This window comes from Mandrillus leucophaeus, unplaced genomic scaffold, assembly GCF_000951045.1.
Source record: "Mandrillus leucophaeus isolate KB7577 unplaced genomic scaffold, Mleu.le_1.0 Scaffold132, whole genome shotgun sequence".
Taxonomy (NCBI): Eukaryota; Metazoa; Chordata; class Mammalia; order Primates; family Cercopithecidae; genus Mandrillus; species Mandrillus leucophaeus.
The window spans coordinates 566926-585162 of NW_012101277.1; the positions used below are offsets into that span (position 1 = coordinate 566926).

The following is an 18237-nucleotide window of genomic DNA, read 5'->3' on the forward strand; positions in this document are numbered from 1 at the left end:
AGGCCGAGGCGGGCGGATCACGAGGTCAGGAGATTGAGACCATCCTGGCTAACATGGTGAAACCCCGTCTCTACTAAAAATACAAAAAATTAGCCGGGCTTGGTGGTGCGCGCCTATAGTCCCAGCTACTCGGGAGGCTGAGGCAGGAGAATGGCGTGAACGGGGGGGCGGAGCTTGCAGTGAGCCGAGATCGCACCACTGCACTCCAGCCTGGGTGGGTGACAGAGTGAGACTTCGTCTTAAAAAAAAAAAAAAAAAAAAAAAGAAAAAAAAACCTGTTGCTTTTAAATGATGATATATGTTGATTGTTGAAAATTTGGAAAGTATACATAATTCCATTACCTGGAGATAATGAATTAATATTTTGGTGTATTTTTTTTTCAGTCTTTTTTCTATGAATCAAATAATGTCATAGATACATAATGCTGTTTGCATATTACACTGTATATATTAACATCATACTACATATATATTTTTAATCCTGATTCTTCTCACATAACATCATATATAAGGTGTTTTGAGAAGATTAAAATTTTGGTAAATATCTCTTTTCATTACCACTTAACTACTATGTGGTAAAATTAACTTTACCCAAAGAGAAGTCAGGCTTTGCCCCTGGCTACTGGAAAGTGATCTCTGGCCCCTGAAATGTCCTATCTGAAAGAACAAGACTTCTGTCTTTGTTCCTCTGGGGGCTTTGGCCACTGGAGATTCTAACAGCATGATTTATGATGGGGGCTTTAGAACACACCGTATGAGTTCCGCCCTCCAGAGGAAATGGAGACTAAAGGAATTACCCCAAAACTCTGGAAGGGGCTGGGGACTAAAGGTCAGCAATACAGGCAATAAGTGATCCAGCCTCAGTAAAAACCCTGGACACCAAAAGCTTGGGTGAGCTTCCCTGACTGGCAATACTCCATGCATACTGTCACACATCAATGCTGAGACAGTAATGTGTCCCTCAGGACAAAGAAGCTTCAAGTTTGGAACCCTCCCACATTCCACGCTTTGTGTCTCTTCCTCTGGCTGGTTCTAATTTCCATCTTTTTGCTACAATAAAATAGTAATTGTAAGTATAGCACTCTCCTCAGTTTTGTGAGTCATTCTACTTTCCAGTAAATTACCAAATCTGAGTGTCATGGGCAACCCCCACATTTGCATCCAGCTGGTATGATGTGAGGGTAGTCTTATGGGAACTGTTCTCTCTGTGCAGTTTGCCAAACTCCTTCGCAATTGGTATCAGAAGTCTTGAGCAGACTTGGCAGTCCGGAAGGCTATGCTCTTAACCTTGAGTCTGGCTAATTCCAGGTAACTATCTGCCACACATTCTAATTTATTCAACTTATTTAACCACTCTTTACTATAAACAGCATGCCAATTAAATTTTTATGCATAAAATTATATTTCTGTTTACTTCCTAAGAAATAATCACTAAAAATAAAATCACTAAAGAGTATAAACTACATTTTTTCCCCAAAGACTTTATTGATTGCTCATGTTTACAGGGATTAAAATAATTTCTATTTCCATTATTTCTAGATTACGTCTCCTAATGACATTCTTACATCCACCATTTCCCCTTAAAAAAATCAATTCTTTTATAATTGGACTTCATATCTTAAACTCTAGGACTCTTGAAATTTTTATTCTTTCACAAAATAAAAAATTTTTATTTTTTTTAAAGTTTGATTTTTTTCTTTTTATAATTATTTTTTCTTTTTATAATTATTGATTTAACTTGTTACCTGTCTTTTTCTAGTAATAATACTGGTAACCATATTCAATACCCTTTCATTTCTTTATTTCTTTAATTTTTTGAGACAGGGTCTCACTCCATCACCCAGGCTAGAGTACAGTGGCACAATATAGTTCACTGTAGCCTTGATCTCTCAGGCTCAGGTGATCCTTCCACCTCAGCCTCCTGAGTAGCTGGAACTACAGGTGCACACCTCCATGCACGGCAAATTTTTGTATTTTTTACAGAGACAGGGTTTTGCCATGTTGCCCAGGCTGTTCTCGAATTCCTGAGCTCAAGTGATCCTTTCTTTCTTTCCTTTTTTTTTTTTCTGAGATGGAGTCTTGCTCTGTTGCCAGGCTGGAGTGCAGCAGCACGATCTCAGCTCACTGTGACCTCTGCCTCCCAGGTTTAAGCAATTATCCTGCCTCAGCCTCCCAAGTAGCTGGCACTACAGGTGCACACCACCACGCCCAACTAATTTTTGTATTTTTAGTAGAGATGGGGTTTCACCATATTGGTCAGGCTGGTCTCAATCTCTTGACCTCGTGATCTGCCTGCCTCAGCCTCCCAAAGTGCTGGGATTACAGGCATGAGCCACCACACCCAGCCGTACCTGGCCACCCCCTTTGATTTCTTATACTACTGTTTCTGATTCCATTTTTATGATATTTTATTTCTATTGTTCTATGTATTCAAGAATCCTTTAGGATAGAGTATTTGGTTGTACAAATCCCAATTTTCAACAGTTTTTTTTAAAAAATCCATTTTTTAATATTAGGTTCTATCTCTTGACTCATAACTACAATAAATGTAAGATTAACTAAAGTTTTACTACTTACCTCTTCTTCAATAGCAAATAATTTGACAATATTTTTGTGATTGAGTTTTTTCAACACTTCAAATTCTCTCATTTGAACATCCACTGGACGAAGGAAGCTTATGTTATTAAATACTTTGATAGCAAATAAATCACCAGTTTTCTTTAAAAAAAAGAGAGAAATGTTTTACTTATTCATAATATTGTAAAAGAGATTAAAAGGTAGCATTAAAACTAGTTATTGAAACTTATTTTCTGATAGAACATCGTGCATCTTTTAGGCACAGGGAATCTGTACTAGGACTCTTGACTTTTCTAAAAAGTTAAAATGAATCAATTAACTGCTCAACATTTCTTTCAAATTACACCTTTTGGAATTTAGAAATGGATATTTTCTTTCATATCATAAAGCTTTCATGAGGATACAATGGGGCAAAAATTGTCACACATCGGAAGATAAAAGCTATAATAATATCAAAAGCAAAATCATCTTTTAGAGAGGAAATAGAAAGTGAAACTCACAAGGGCTTCTCCAAGGCCTAATAATTTTAAACAAATCAAAGCAGGACAGAGAGACTGAGCACTATATTCTACCTATGAGATTTTTATTAAGAATATCAAAGTAATGCAATCAACTTTTCAGAATTATTTTGTAGCTAGGACAATGTTGGGGAGGGGAGTGGGGAAAGCAGGAGTTGCAGAGCGAGGCTAAAGCAGACTTCCTGGTTGGATTCTACCCCTGCTGCCCTGGGTTACTTTCTGCAACTCTACCTAGATGACCAGGGCAGGCTGTTCCTTCACAGACCCTCTCTAGAGGATTAAAGGCATTTATTTCTTCTTCTCTACTGATGTATCGCAGCATCCCACTCTCACTCTTTCATGACCTACTGAAGTAGATCACACACAAAATTACAAAGCACAGCTGTAGTTGGGAGGGAATCTTAGAGGTTCTAAACATACGCTTACATTTCAGGTAAATATCATATTCGTATGTTCTTCTTATTAACCTTCAAGATTCTCTTTCAGACCCTCTCACTTCCTTCCAATCACTCTAATGAGCAAGCCTCTCCCTCGTGGCCAGTCCAGATCTTGAGTTTAGCCTTACATTTCCCCCCATTCATCCAAGGTTGAACTTCCCTAGAGCAAGCAGGAAAATCCTTTTCTCTTTGAGCCTGGGTTTCAAGCACATTTCATGGCTAAAGACATTTCATCTCTATCAGGACCTCTGTACTGTTCCTGCTTTGGAGCCTTCTTTATACTTTCCACAGATTCACCACTTGGAGCTATCATCCTCCTCTCTCACTCCAGAATCGCATGATCCTTTTCTTAAGGCTATTTAACTGCTTCATAATCCTATGTGATTCCCCTCACCCTGGTCATGCAAAATGCACAAATTGATATATATTCTTTCCAGAGGAAAATGAAAGATGAAAGAGCCAATGACCATTTTCAGACATATGAAAAGAGAAGAATTTAACTATAGTTCAGTTCCACTGTTTTTCCCTTAGTTCAGTAAGGGTAAAGACACTGCCAAATCTATATATCACCCAACAGAGTGATTTTTCTTAAGCTGAGACAGACCTCAAACTCAGTCTAAAACTAGGAGAAACCTAACAGAGGAGCAAGCAGGGAAAATAATACAATTTTGCAATATACCCACTGACCTCACGGTCATTATTTTCCAAACTTGTGTAGACTACATCACGCCTGTGAGATTATCGGGATATAGGTGGAAACGTACCATTTTCCCTTTATTCATCTACACAGTCATCTATTATTCACTAAGTCAAAGTGTATACAAATAACAGAGATCCATATATATATTCCATATATATATGTGTGTGTGTATATATCCATATGTGCAGATCAACACATCCTTCAACTCTCTTCCCTTCAACTTCACCATGAATATACACATCCACACTCATACATTAGTAACTAAAAGCAATTTAATGAAAAAGAGATTAAGTAGGTAATATACTTTGAATGACAAGTAATAAATGTAAGAATTCGGTCATTCTAAGAAACAATATAAAAGGGTTAATATCATGGTAAAAATCCTTAAATAGTTAAAGGGAAGCAGGATTTTTTGGAGGATATAGTCCTAAACACTTGAAATTGCCGTCATTAAGAACAAACTTGGTTTCTCAAAGCACCTTTCTAGGAAAACTGTTGGGGACTAAATATTAGACTGGGCCTCGGTCATCTTTTTCGCGCGCGTGTTTGTGTGTGTGTGTTTCTAGTAGAGACAGGGTTTTGCCATGTTGCCCAGGCTGGTCTCAAAACTCCTAGACACAAGCAATCCACCTATCTTGGCCTCCCAAAGTGCTGGGATTATAGGCGTGAGCCACTATGTCCGATGTGGCAATCTTTTAATTAATTCTTATATTTCTCAAATCCTCATTTTAGATTTCCACACTATAATGGGTACATATTTGTTTCCTTTGGAGAGCTTCAGGTTGTCTTGGGGTAGTCTAATCAGTCCTCATTCATTCACTCATTTTTTCATTCAGCAAACATTTATAGAGTACATACTACGTGTAGTCATTTATGTGAAGCACAGAGTATTTAAGTAAGGAAAGAGGAGCAGGATATGTGACGTATCTTCTAGTGCCAGGCCCTTTCAATATGTCTCATCCAGTCTCTATCACTATTGACTATCTCTCATCCCATCAGCTTCCAATTTACTTCCTTTCTAATCCATCCTGCTACTAAACCCGAAACTGTGTCCAGGGACTGCACATTAGCTATAGTTATATTCACTAGGTCTGCCACAGTGCCTGACACATACCAAGTGATAATTAAAAGTTTGTTAATTTGGACTACAGGAAGATAAGATGATCAGATGTGTTCTCAATGCTAAATTCTGAGTCACTAGTCATTTTCTCTTTGGCATAAAACAAAAGCAATTTCTAGGATGGGGTACCCAGGATCGATCACAAGTAATCTGAGTAAGAATCCAGAGCTTGTGGATAATTCTAGATACAGGGAGAGGAAAGCTAAAAGTTGTCCGTATGGTACTTCTGATTCATTCTCTATGAGCCATAAAGGGTGTTTATAGTCAATATACTCTCCCCAGAGGAAACAGCCGCTCCCCGATGTATGCTTATCTCATCATCACTGACAGAACTGACTGGTAGTCTCAAGAATACAGGAAAAGAGGAAGCAATTCCTCTCTACTAAAACTTTAGGGCCCTATTTCTGAAAATAAGGATTTAGGAAGCTCCAAACATCATTCAGCTCCAAAACAAATTCATAGCACTGCAAAATTAGTTATTATTTGTATTATGAATGAACTGTGTACTCCATTTTTCCAGCTTCTTTCCCAGAATAGACTCTATTTTTCCAGCGTCTTTCCCAGAATAGGAAGTTTAATTATCTTCGATTTCTTCATTTTAAATTATTTTAACTATTTTTAATTTCATCCTCCACATTGAATCTGACACAAAATCCTTTTTGGTTCTTGAAGTGCCTCTGGGAATAATCTTATTTTATTCCCACCTCCACTACCAGGTTCTGATTACCTTATACGAAAATATGGTCTTTTCAACCTGGGCTCCTTGTTGAGAATCTCATTTTACTCCCATCTGCTTTGTAGGATGCTGTTTTAGTAGGGGTACTTACCCTTACCAGAGCCTATCAGAAACACCTGTGAGTTCCCCTCCAACTACACATCTGCCTCCCTACCATCCAAAATGCCACATCAAATGCTACCTCAACTCATTACACTGAACTTCTGTCAGTGAAATCACTCTCTACCATAGGGGAGCTGCAGTAATCTTTCCCAGTCCATTTTCAACCAATCTGTTTCCCTCCACTCACTAACACTTAATCTCTGCCACCACTGGGTAGATAGTTCACTGCCTGACACAGCTATGCCTTAAATAACCACAAAAACCATTAAAACAATTTCTTCAGACAAAGGGATCAAAATCACCAAGTCACACATTTTAGCGTAAGCATGCATCTCAGAACAAAATACATACAGTGATAAAAGGTCTTCAAAGTTTTCTCTGTACCAACCTTATGTCTTCCACGAAAGACATTTGCAGTAGCTCCTTGGCCTAAAATATCAGATAAAAGCCACAGATGATTAGAAGTGCTCTGCATCTTGGCTGGATCAGGCAATCCTCTTGTTATACTAAGAGAAAAAACAAATTTGCAAATATGTTTTAAGGGAGTAACACAGTTAAGAAACAAATGTTAGCTGTTTTTAGTCTCAAGTAAGATCACCCATTATCTGTTGCTGAATTGAAGTGTATAAACAGTTCAATATAAATATCTAAGTTTCAAAGTATTTTCAAGTCATAAGTTGCTAATTGATATGGTATAAACTAGTCAAAATATGAACCATTATGATTCAAGTTAGATTTTCCTCTGGAGAGATGGATCTGAATGTTCAGTTCTAGCCAAGGTAGATTTTTACTTTCAACTTTTTAATCACTATCACTTTCTGTGCTTAACTCTTTGGTGTCACCTTGTCTGTTTTCATTTGTCTAAAATTCTGCAGGGATGACTAAAATTTGACATAATGGTATAAACGGATTATTAAGAGTAACTTTAAGTTGAAGATTAAAGCAAGATGCCATTTTCCCCATGATCATCATTTTGATTACATTGTTTCCCTTTAAGTTAGTATACACTACACATACTATAATAAAATACAATAATATGACAAAAAAAATATTTGAGTTTCAGCTGACAGCAGTGGCTCATGCCTGTAATCCCAGCACTTTGGAAGGCCAAGGCGGGCAGATCACCTGAGGCCAGGAGTTTGAGACCCTAGCTAACATAGAAAAGCCCTGTCTCCAGAAAAAATACAAAAATTAGATGGGTATAGTGGCAGGCGCCTGTATCCCAGCTACTCGGGAGGCTGAGACAGGAGAATCACTTGAACTCGGAAGTAGAGGCTGCAGTGAGCCCAGATCGTGCCACCCCATTCCAGCCTGGGTGACACAGCAAGACTCCATCTCAAAAGGAAAAAAAAAAAATCTAAGTTTCTAGCAATATTCAAGGCTAAAATGTTGTGTGAGCTTTGAAAAAAAAAAAAACATTAACCAATGACATACATTCAATTTAATTAACTTATCACAGGGCTGAAAGAAACATCTATTTCTCAGTCGGGTGCAGTGGCTCATGCCTGTAATCCCAGCACTTTCGGAGTCCGAGGCGGGCGGACCACAAGGTCAGGAGTTCGAGACCAGCCTGGCCAATATGGAGAAACCCCTCTTCTACTAAAAATACAAAAAAATTAGCCAGGCGTGGTGGTGCATACCTGTAATTCCAGCTACTCAGGAGGCTGAGGCAGGAGAATTGCTTGAACCCGGCAGGCAGAGGTTGCAGTGAGCTGAGATCGCGCCACTGCACTTCAGCCTGGGTGAAAGAGCGAGACTCCATCTCAAAAAAAAACAAAAACAAAAACAAAAAAAACCAACACCTATTTCTCTTCTAATTTTGTCTTTGTCCGTGAGTGTGACATTGTTACTTAGCTCCTTCAAATGTTTTGAAAGACTAATTTAAGACATAATTTAAGGTGTTTTAAAATAAAGAAAAGTAATAATGTAAAATATAATAAATATAGAAAAAATTACTTTGTTTCCTTCAGAGCAGGGAAACACTAATGAAAACAAATGTTGCCATTGCATAATATTTCCATAAGCTAAAATTTCATCTACACAATCTACACAGAACTTGACAAGTATAAAGGAAAGGTGCAAAAATTATTATTCCTGAAAAGTTACGAACTCTTCTGAAATTAAGGGTAGTTTCTCCAACCTCCAAGTATAAATATATAAACGTATCAAGTAGCCTGTATTATCAAGTCTTTAATACAGAAAAGCTATGGATCTATCAAGGTATACAAAATATCCAAGCTCCACATTGGACTAAAATTGATGTATGCTAACATAGCATAAACACTAGTCCTACCATGCCCCCTTAAACCTGCTGTACTGTCATCAAAACATGGATTTTAATATCCCTCCACAGTAAGTTAAAGCAAAAAGTAGTATGCTAGAGTAGGTATTCTGTGATGAATTAATGACCACCAATATGCCCAAGTTGGGTTAGGAATATGCAGAATGGTTAGGGGTCTCAATTTTACCAATCACAGATACAGCAGGATAGTTTTATATAATTTTACCACCCATCTAATTTAGATAAATTTTATATACGACTACTGGAAATAAGTAATAAAAATAAGATTTCCTTTTCACAAATAAGGAATACACATTTGTCAGTTATTACATTTCATTTACGATACAATAATAAACGTCTCAACTACCTAATGAAAAACTTTCCCTAATCAATGTAACTATAAATGGCAAATAGTACCATTAGGTACCTATATGTATGTACCTTCAGAATAATAAGAAAAATATTTATCAGCTAAGGTATCTGTTCTCCATGCAGATACAAAACTATAGTTTCTGTTTAAGAGTAATCACAATAGTGGTCAGGGGAAATATCTTCTGAAACTATCTTCCAATAACTCCACAATAACATGCTAAAACATGACTCAGCACACCCACAACGTGCTTGCCATATAAATCGTCCCAAATTTTTGACAAGCATATAGGCAAGCACTCCACAAGTATGTTGCTGATGATGCCGTGTTCAGTCTACTTCCTTACACCGTCCAAAACGAAAGTTACTATTTGCTGAGGGATGAAAACAGGTTTGACGACATGGCCTAAGGACAAAGTTCCAGGATTTCCAAACTCTACCCCTATGTGATTCATACACTGGGGCTTCCAGAGTGGAAAAGACCTGTCTTTGGTTATACATTTGGCAATTACTTGTGAGTTGTTTTGAGGCCACCTACTAAAAATACCTGGGATAGAGACTACAAATTAAACTCATAAGTCAGGTAGACGAGGAGCAAGGAACGTCTGGGAATTCGTATTTCATAGGCATATATTTAACATATCTTAGGCTTCTAGTTTCCGGTGTGAGTCAACCTCTGCGGACAGAACATCACTAAAACTCTAAGGAAACGTCTCTTTTTAATCCTCTGAAAAATCAATGCATTTAAAAACTGCCAGTTGTGTCGACTCTCGGAAAGAGGGTAGAAAACAGCGAGTCTAACTTCAAGGGAAAGAGGTGCCCCTGCCTCCCCGGGCAGCCAGGGCCCAGGCCCGGTAACGGAGTCGTCCTCTTTGTGCCCAAAGCCGCCGGACGGGATGCAGGTCGAGGACCGGCCGCGCGGCGAGGAGCGGGGATGCAGGGAACAGGGCCCGCGCGACCATTCCACCCGCTACGGCCGCCCCTGACACACACCCCAGAGGCAGTGTCCGCGCAGCCTGGGTCCTGGATGGCTTGGCCTCGGGTCGTGCTGGGCTTCTCGGTGCGCCCGCCCCCGCCCCCGCTCTGACTCAGCATCCCAGCCTCCCACAGGGGACCGGAGCGCTCCCCGCCGGGCGGCGCAGGCCTGACCGACCGCGCCCCGCGCCGCCTTGGCCCCTCCGCCCGCGGCCGTCTCACTTACCCAGCCGGGTCTCGGCGGCGCCACCGCCGGCGGGCTCCCGCGGCCTCGAGCCCCAGGACACTTCCGGCTTCGCAAGCCCTGGCCGGGGGCCACGTGACCGACGGCCGGCGCGCCGGTGCGGGTGCGCGTGCGCACGTCTATGGCCCGTCCGGTAGCCACCGCAGCTGCGGCGGCGACTGCTGAGTCGGCTTCCCAGGCCACGGTAATGAGGGGAATGTCTGGAGACACACCCCGTCCACTGTTCCCCTCGCTCCCCTTTACTCTAAAGGCGAAGTGAGGAGCCCTGAGCAGCGAACATAATAACTGGGATTCCCGCAACTGCAAATCCCGCCCCTCCCCCGAGCGCCGGCCGACAGTGGGGCGGACCGACTCTGAACAAGGGATTACATCCCGATTTACAGGTTTGCAGAACGTGGGACACGTGGGGGGGCAGGCAGAGACGGCCGGCAGAGCCGGGAGGGATGGATTCTATGTTTTAAGGGCCCACTTTGGCTGCAGTGGAACCAGATTATCGTCTCACAGTAATTCAGACTTTACATTCTTTTTTTCATTTTTCTATCACCCAGAAAGACGTTAAATTCTTAATGTAAATATGTTCATTTAACTCCCTCTTGGTATTTTGGAAAATGGCCGTTTTGAAGTATCTAACTCTAAACTTAAGAATTTAAGAACTAAAACCTAAATACTAAAATTAGGTCCTGCAATATTCGTACAGTCAAAATCTCAAGCAGCTATTCCCAATAAGGAATAGCTTTCTGAAGGGACAGCAAAACAGGCCTTTCTCAACGTAAGGAGGGGGCAGACAGACCGCTGCTCATCTAGGGCTAAATTTCTGAGTGGAGGGGAAGAGGAAGATGGTGTGTCCCAGAGTAAGTACTACAGCAAACACGAATGAACGGGAAGACATGAGGAGTGGCTCAGAGGCTTTTGGAAGTCATGAGGAGTGGCTCAGAGGCTTTTGAATGGAACAGACCTAGGGTTGCTGTCTTGGCTGCCAATTACTAACTTAAAAGCAAGTTTCTTACCTCTCTAAGCCTCAGTTTTATCAAATGCACAATGGAGATAACAAAAGTCCACTCTAATGTGTTCTTACAAAGTTACTTTATTAGCATTTTAAACAATGTATAAGTGATGGAATCATTCTAACAACACATCTATTCACTGCTTACAATTCCAACCAATTTCAGTTCTCTGATATCTAATGACAAGAGCGAAGACCTGTTAAAGTTCCTTCCACCAGTAAAACCACAGCTCAAAGTTGTGGGAGTGATTAACTGAGCCAAAGGCCTTCATTCACATGTTTACCACATTAAAATACCACACAGTGTTTTCTTATAAGGTCAACCACCTGGGAACCAGTTAACATTAGCATTAAGATTTAAATAAACTGTTAGGCACAGGGCTAAATCAGGCATTACAAAACCCTGTGGTTCCCTAGTCAAGTCACACAAATCCCCAAATATTTCAGCTTGGTAACAGTTTGTCCTTCCTCTCCTGAGACAATTATTTGGGTACTTGCTTTTGGTAATAAGGAAATTCACGATGGAAGTTTCCTAACTGTGATGGTGCTCTAGGCAACTTCAGAGAAGAAGATAGAAATTATGCATGATTATATAACATGAAGAGTTTAATTTTTATTACACACTCAATTTCCATGCCCTGATTTCTCTTAGCTCGATAAACACATGTAAATCTTCTGCGGAGCTTTAAAGAGCTCCGAACGGGAAAACACCTTCCCATATATGGAATTGATAGCATAGTACAGGCTGCGCGCAGTGGTTTATGCCTGTAATCCCAACATTGTGAGGCCAGTGGGAGGACTGAGGCCAGGAGTTTGAGACCAGACTGAGTAAGATAGAGAGACCCTGTCTCTACCAAAAAAAAAGAAAAAAAGTAGCCGGATGTGGTGGTGCACACCTGCGATCACAGCTAATCCAGATGCTGAGGCAGGAGGATTAGTAGAGTATGGGGCTAGAAGTTACAGTGAGCTATGATGTCACCACTGCACTCCAGCCTGGGTGACAGACTGGTCTCTATTAAAAAAAAAAAAAAGTATAGTGATACACTATTAATTCCATATATGCTAATATGAGATAGCATCCATATAAACTACTATCAAGTCTTTATGTGCCAGCTACTGCAATAAGTCTTTTCACGTTTAACTCATTGAATTCATAATGAGTTTTGAGGTAGCTACCATTATTTCCCAGATTTTACAAATAGGAAAACTGAGGCTGGGAGACATTATTTAACTTGCCCAAGGTTCTAAACCAGTTACTGGCAGAACTGGTATTTGAACCTACTTAATCTGATTCTAGAGCCTGTGCTATATAAACTCTTACCCACTATGCTATGCTACTCATTAGTATCTGTTTAACAATTACTACTATTACAATAGCTGTAATTATCACTCGTATAGTACAGGGGACCCTATCAAAGAAACACTCAGCTTTCACTTATCTATTTCTGAAAACATTTTTTATTAAAGTATAAGGTGCATTTCACTGATTTATTTATTTATTTTATTTTATTTTATTTTATTTTTTGAGACAGAGTCTCTCTGTTGCCCAGGCTAGAGTGCAATGGCACAATCTCGGCTCACTGCAACCTCCACCTCCTGGGTTCAAGCAATTCTCTGCCTCAGCCTCCAAGTAGCTGGGATTACAGATGCCCGCCACCACACCTGGCTAATTTTTGTATTTTTACTAGAGATGGGGTTTCACCATGTTGGCCAGGCTGATCTTGAACTCCTGACCTTGTGATCCACCCACCTCGGCCTCCCAAAGTGCTGGGATTACAGGCGTGAGCCACCGTGCCCGGCTGATTTATTTTTATAATTGTCAATTTAGTTAAGTACTTTTATTATATGATGTAAGAAAAATGTTTGAAATGTCTTCTGGAATTAACCAGAACAAAATAAATGTGCAAAATTTAGAATAGAATTTTACAGAGTTTATAGGCCACTGAAGCCCATCATGAAACCCATTCATGAGGCCAAAGGGCAAAACACACCCTCCCTGAAAATCTCAATTGAGCTTTTAGAATTTAAACTTAAATGTCTATATGAATTCTGCTGCTCAGTTTTGTCCCTCCTCTCTTCTTAATTTTCCAGTGATACTACTGATAACTATTATCTCCTTTTGCTTTCTCAAGTAGCTATGAATAAAAATGGAGGAAGGCAGGGGTAAGTACTTCTAGTAATTAAATGTTAGCTACCATTTACAAACATAATAAACACATAGGTATACTATAGGTATACTGTGTTCTAAATACATCCAATAAAAGAGTTAGAAAATAAATTGGGATTTAAAATTTTTTTTTTTCTGAGACAGAGTCTCACTTTCTCGCCCAGGCTGGCATGCAGTGGCACAATCTCAGCTCACTGCAACCTCTGCCTTCTGGGTTCAAGCGATTCTCCTGCCTCAGCCTCCTGAGTAGTTGGGATTACAAGCGTGCACCATCACACTTGGCTAACTGTTGTATTTTTAGTAGAGATGGGGTTTCACCTTGTTGGCCAGGCTAGTCTCAAATTCCTGACCTCAAATGATCCACCTGCCTTGGCTTCCCAAAGTGCTGGGATTACAGTCGTGAGCCACCACGCCTGGCCTGGAATTTTAAATTCTATCAACAGATTCACATAGGCTTTTTCTAGTACATTAAAAAAAAAGACTCTCATATAACAGAACTAAGTTGCGTGTTACCTTTGAGGAGTGAGGTTAAATGAATTAAAGCATCCAAACACTCATATTTGTAAACCTTTAAATGGGAAATTAGGGAGAGATTAAGATGAAAATAAAACTAAACTATTTACAATAATTCCAGAAAAGACTTGGTAGATTTCACTACGTAAAATTTATTTTTTTATATATATATATAAAAAAAAGTATAACACTGGAGCCTAAAACCATTCTCTTTTGTAGAATACATATTGGCATTGAAACAGTTTAAAGAAATGAAATGGCTATCTACAAAAAGTTAGTTTTGATTGTTGTATTCCCCCCATACTTTATGTGTCTTCACACATAAAGAAAATTTTCAAACATTTTATATTCAGCAATTTTTTAAAAAGTACACTGTTTTCCACTGCTATGGTCTTTATAAAGGACTTGACTTAAAATTTCAAATAAAAAAGAATTAAGGTTCTAGGATAACTGTGTCTTTTAAGAGCATCTTTATACAGAACAATTTGAACCGGCATGCAGGCAACTTCTTTTGTTGTTACATACCTGTGTCAGGAAAATTACACCCATTTTACAGAAAAATCCCAAAACATATACTGCAGTAAGCTCAAAACAGTGTGAAAAAGACCAGTGTGAATGGCACACAAAAATCGCTTCTTTATACACTAACTGGAATTCCTGATCATGAAGTAGGCACAGGGAAATCCAGTCCTTAGGGCTTTGCTCTCTGGAAGAACACCTGTAAATAAAGTATCAATGCAGTCAATACTAATGTCAGAAGGCATCACTTTCACCTGAAGAATGGCTCCAAGTTTCTGAGTACTAGCAGTGTTCTTTTGTAACATATGATAGACATTTAGAACATTTCACATGCCTTATATATCCATATGTAATCCAAGGTAAGAACTTTCTGTTCTGGAGAATTTGGTAAGTCTAGATATAACTTAGGCTGACATCACCCAACTGGGGAAGTAGTGAAAATATGGTATTATCTCTATGCTATGGAAATCAAGTGGTCAGAAGAAAACATGCTCTTGACACCTTTTTACTGATTGGTACTATTTCAAAATTAACACTGGTAAATTACATATTGAGGCTAGGCGTGGTGGCTCACGCCTGTAATCCCAGCACTTTGGGAGGCTGAGGCGGGCAGATCACCTGAGGTCAGGAGTTTGAGATCAGCCTGACTAACACGGAGAAACCCCATCTCTACTCAAAATAGAAAAAATTAGCCTGGTGCGGTGGCGCATGCCTGTAATCCCAGCTACTCAGGAGGCTGAGGCAGGAGAATCACTTGAACCCAGGAGGTGGAGGTTGTGGTGAGCCGAGACTGTGCCATTGCACTCCAGCCTGGGCAACAATAGCGAAACTCCGTCTCAAAAATAAATAAATAAAATAAAATTTGAGGAGGAAACAAGTCAAAGCTAAACACAGCAATTCTAACCCCATAAGGAATTTACTATTTATTTCATGATTCAAAAGTACTTCCAAGTCAAAATTTGAGACTACAAAGGAGTTGGCTAGAGGCTGTGCTAGGCATGGCCTAGTACTACACACTGCCATCCACAGCAGGTCAGGTGAGCATCAGACATAATTCACTGTTCTCAGTAAGGACAATGATATGGTTTGACCCTGTGTCCCCACCCAGATCTCATCTTGTAGCTCCCATAATTCCCATGTGTTGTGGAAAGGACCGGGTGGGAGATGATTGAATCATGGGGGCAGGTCTTTCCCATGTTGTTTTCCTGATAGTAAATGGGTCTCACGAGATCTGATGGTTTTAAAAATGGGAGTCTCCCTGCACAAGCCCTCTTTTTGCCTGCTGCCATCCACGTAAGATGTGACTCGCTCCTCCTTGCCTTCCAACATGATTGTGAGGCCTCCCCTGCCATGTGGAATTGTGAGTCCAATAAACCTATTTTGTAAATTGCCCAGTCTCGGGTATGTCTTTATCAGCAGCGTGAAAATGGACTAATACAGGCAAGAACAGTATTGATAGTGCCCTAGTACCCAGGAGATTCATTTAACAGATAATCTACTGACTATGTGCAGGGAAAAGAATGATCACTATATAGGCAAAAGAAAACCTTACAAGGAGACCGTGCTTAAGGCAAACATAGAAAAATGGGTACAGTTCACACAGAAGTAGGGCTGCTATTAAGGCAGGATTTTTGAAGAACTACAAGAACAGCAAAGACCATTTCTGCAAGAAAAAACAGAAAGGTAGTCTCAGGTCAGAATTCGAAAAAAAAATTAAGTGCCAAACTGAGAAACATGAATTTGTTTAGGAACATTATGAGGAAGGTGAATAAATATCAAAGGACTATTTGAAGAGTCAAACACATCAGCCTGGCTAGAACAAGAGAAGAGAGATCAGAGTAAGATAACATCAGCCTACACCAGAGCAGCAGAGACAGAAGAGAGGATGAGAAAAGAATCTGCAAGATCTGAGGATCAATCAGATGTGAAGGGAGGAATGAGCACAAAAGAATGAAATTCATTTTTTCCAACTAGAATAATAATGCTAATACTGAGATAGTTATGATCACTAAGATAATGTCATCACTGAAGAGAAGTGGGCCCAGAAGGAAGACTTTTTACAAATGCTATGCCGATGAATAACCACATCTGGAGAACAAGCCTTCTACAGGGTACCTAGATCTACTGTTACAGACACCTCTAATAGTGAGGATTGAGTCCTTAAATTCAGTTTGACTGATCGGTTATTCACAGGGGTTACTCGCATAGGCACTTTGCTTTTTTATGGGAGGATGGAGAAGGGGAGGGTTCCCAATGATAAAAAAAAAAAAAAAAAGCCCTCAATATTCTTCCACACAAACTCTCTGAGATGTTTAAGCTGACGAACTACAACTAAGAAAAAACTGACAAGGGAAGATGTTAGAAACACAGTCAAAGGATGACACACTTCTGTGCAGAGCCCTTTGATTTACAAATTCCACTGAATGTCTTCACCAAAAGAACCAGGTGCTACACTAAGTTACCTGCTACTGAATTTAATATAGTGCTTTGTCTTCAAATTATCTGAGTGAAGATAATAAAAAATAAACAATTCATCTTGTCACACTAACTTTATTTCTAGATCATGAGCTCCTTATGGGGAGGGAAAATTACTCATAGTTGTATTTGCAGCCATTACTGTAGTACTTGGTACATAAAAAGCAGTCATGATGTATGAAATGAATGACTACCTAAGGTAAGACCAAGACAGTTTCATCTCATGAACTTAATTATAACTATGAATACCAAATAAACATGTGACACTTTTTGTTGATTTACAGAGTTAAAAAAAAAAATCAGTAATTTCGTAAATGTAAAAGGAGGCTTGATGGCCCAAATCTGAGGATTCTCGTTGTTGTATGTTTTACAGTTCAAATGTTTCAAAATAGGATATAAGCAAGTATCTCCTTCTTCTGTTTTTATATTTTTAGCCCCTTCTTTTCAACTTAATGTAGACAACTGTTCCTGAACATTTCTTATTCTCCTAATCCCTCTAGTTTCTATTTAATTACATCATGAAACTATAAAACTGGCATTTTCTCACCAATATAATCAAAGGTGTACACATTCAGTGTGCTTACCTAACTTACGATCTTTTGCAACAGCTTAGTTAAAAGGGACTTCACATAAACATCTATAATTGCAGATACATATTCTCTCTTGGCTCTCAAACATTACCTAATTGTATGAAGATACGTGAGCTTCGCAAATACCTACCTTTAAGTAATTTTTAAAAACTTTAGCATCAGGCTGCTGAAGCGCTTGACAAAACTCCTGGGGGGTGGGGAAAAGAGGGAGAAAGAACAAATGTATTCGTATTAAATCCATTGTAATTCATATCCACTTTTTTTTTTTTTTTTAATTTTTTTTAAGAGATGGTCTTGCTCTGTCATCTAGGCTGGAGTACAGCGGTGTGATCATAGCTCACTGCAGCCTCCAACTCCTAGGCTCAAAGGACACTCCCACCTCAGCCTCCCAAGAAGCTGGAATTACAGGTATAAGTCACTGTGCCTGGCTCTTTTTTTAAAAAAGCTGTAGTTAAAAACACTTAAAACTTACCACGTTAACCACTTTTACATGTACAGTACAGTAGCATTAACTACATGCACACTATTGTACAACAGGTTTCTAGAACTTTTACATCTTGCAAAACAAGCTTGCAAAACAAGCTTGCTTTTTGCCTCTTAACTGAAGAACTCCCCATTTTCCCCTGCTCCAGCCCCTGGCAACCACCACTTTCTGCTTTGGTGAGTCTACTTTAGATATCTCAAACAAATGGAATCATATAGCATTGTCTTTTAATAACTGCCTTATTTCATTTAGCATAACGTCCTCTAGGTTCATCCACATTATAGCATATGACAGGATTATTTTATAAATCAGGCTTAATATTCTATTGTGTATATATACCATATTTTGTTTATTTTTCTGTCAAAGGAATTTAAGGTTGCTTCAAATTCACAGTATTTAATTTATCAAGATCAATTCAAACAGTATC

At 39.5% G+C, this 18237-nt stretch overlaps 2 protein-coding genes across 2 annotated transcripts in view; both read right to left on the minus strand.

Moving 5' to 3' along the window:
- TBK1 (TANK-binding kinase 1) overlaps nucleotides 1-10352 on the minus strand; it is a 48572-nt gene extending 38220 nt beyond the window's left edge. The window contains exons 1-3 of the mRNA XM_011972910.1: nucleotides 10042-10352; nucleotides 6579-6696; nucleotides 2578-2718 (exon numbers count right to left, since the gene is read on the minus strand). Of these exons, the coding sequence (XP_011828300.1) occupies nucleotides 2578-2718; nucleotides 6579-6665 (228 nt within the window). The 5' untranslated portion in view covers nucleotides 6666-6696; nucleotides 10042-10352. The remainder of the gene's footprint in view (nucleotides 1-2577; nucleotides 2719-6578; nucleotides 6697-10041) is intronic.
- A 3013-nt stretch (nucleotides 10353-13365) lies between these two features.
- The window catches only part of XPOT (exportin, tRNA), a 46354-nt gene continuing 41482 nt past the window's right edge, over nucleotides 13366-18237 (minus strand). The window contains 2 exon segments of the mRNA XM_011972911.1: nucleotides 13366-14460; nucleotides 17457-17513. Of these exon segments, the coding sequence (XP_011828301.1) occupies nucleotides 14434-14460; nucleotides 17457-17513 (84 nt within the window). The 3' untranslated portion in view covers nucleotides 13366-14433.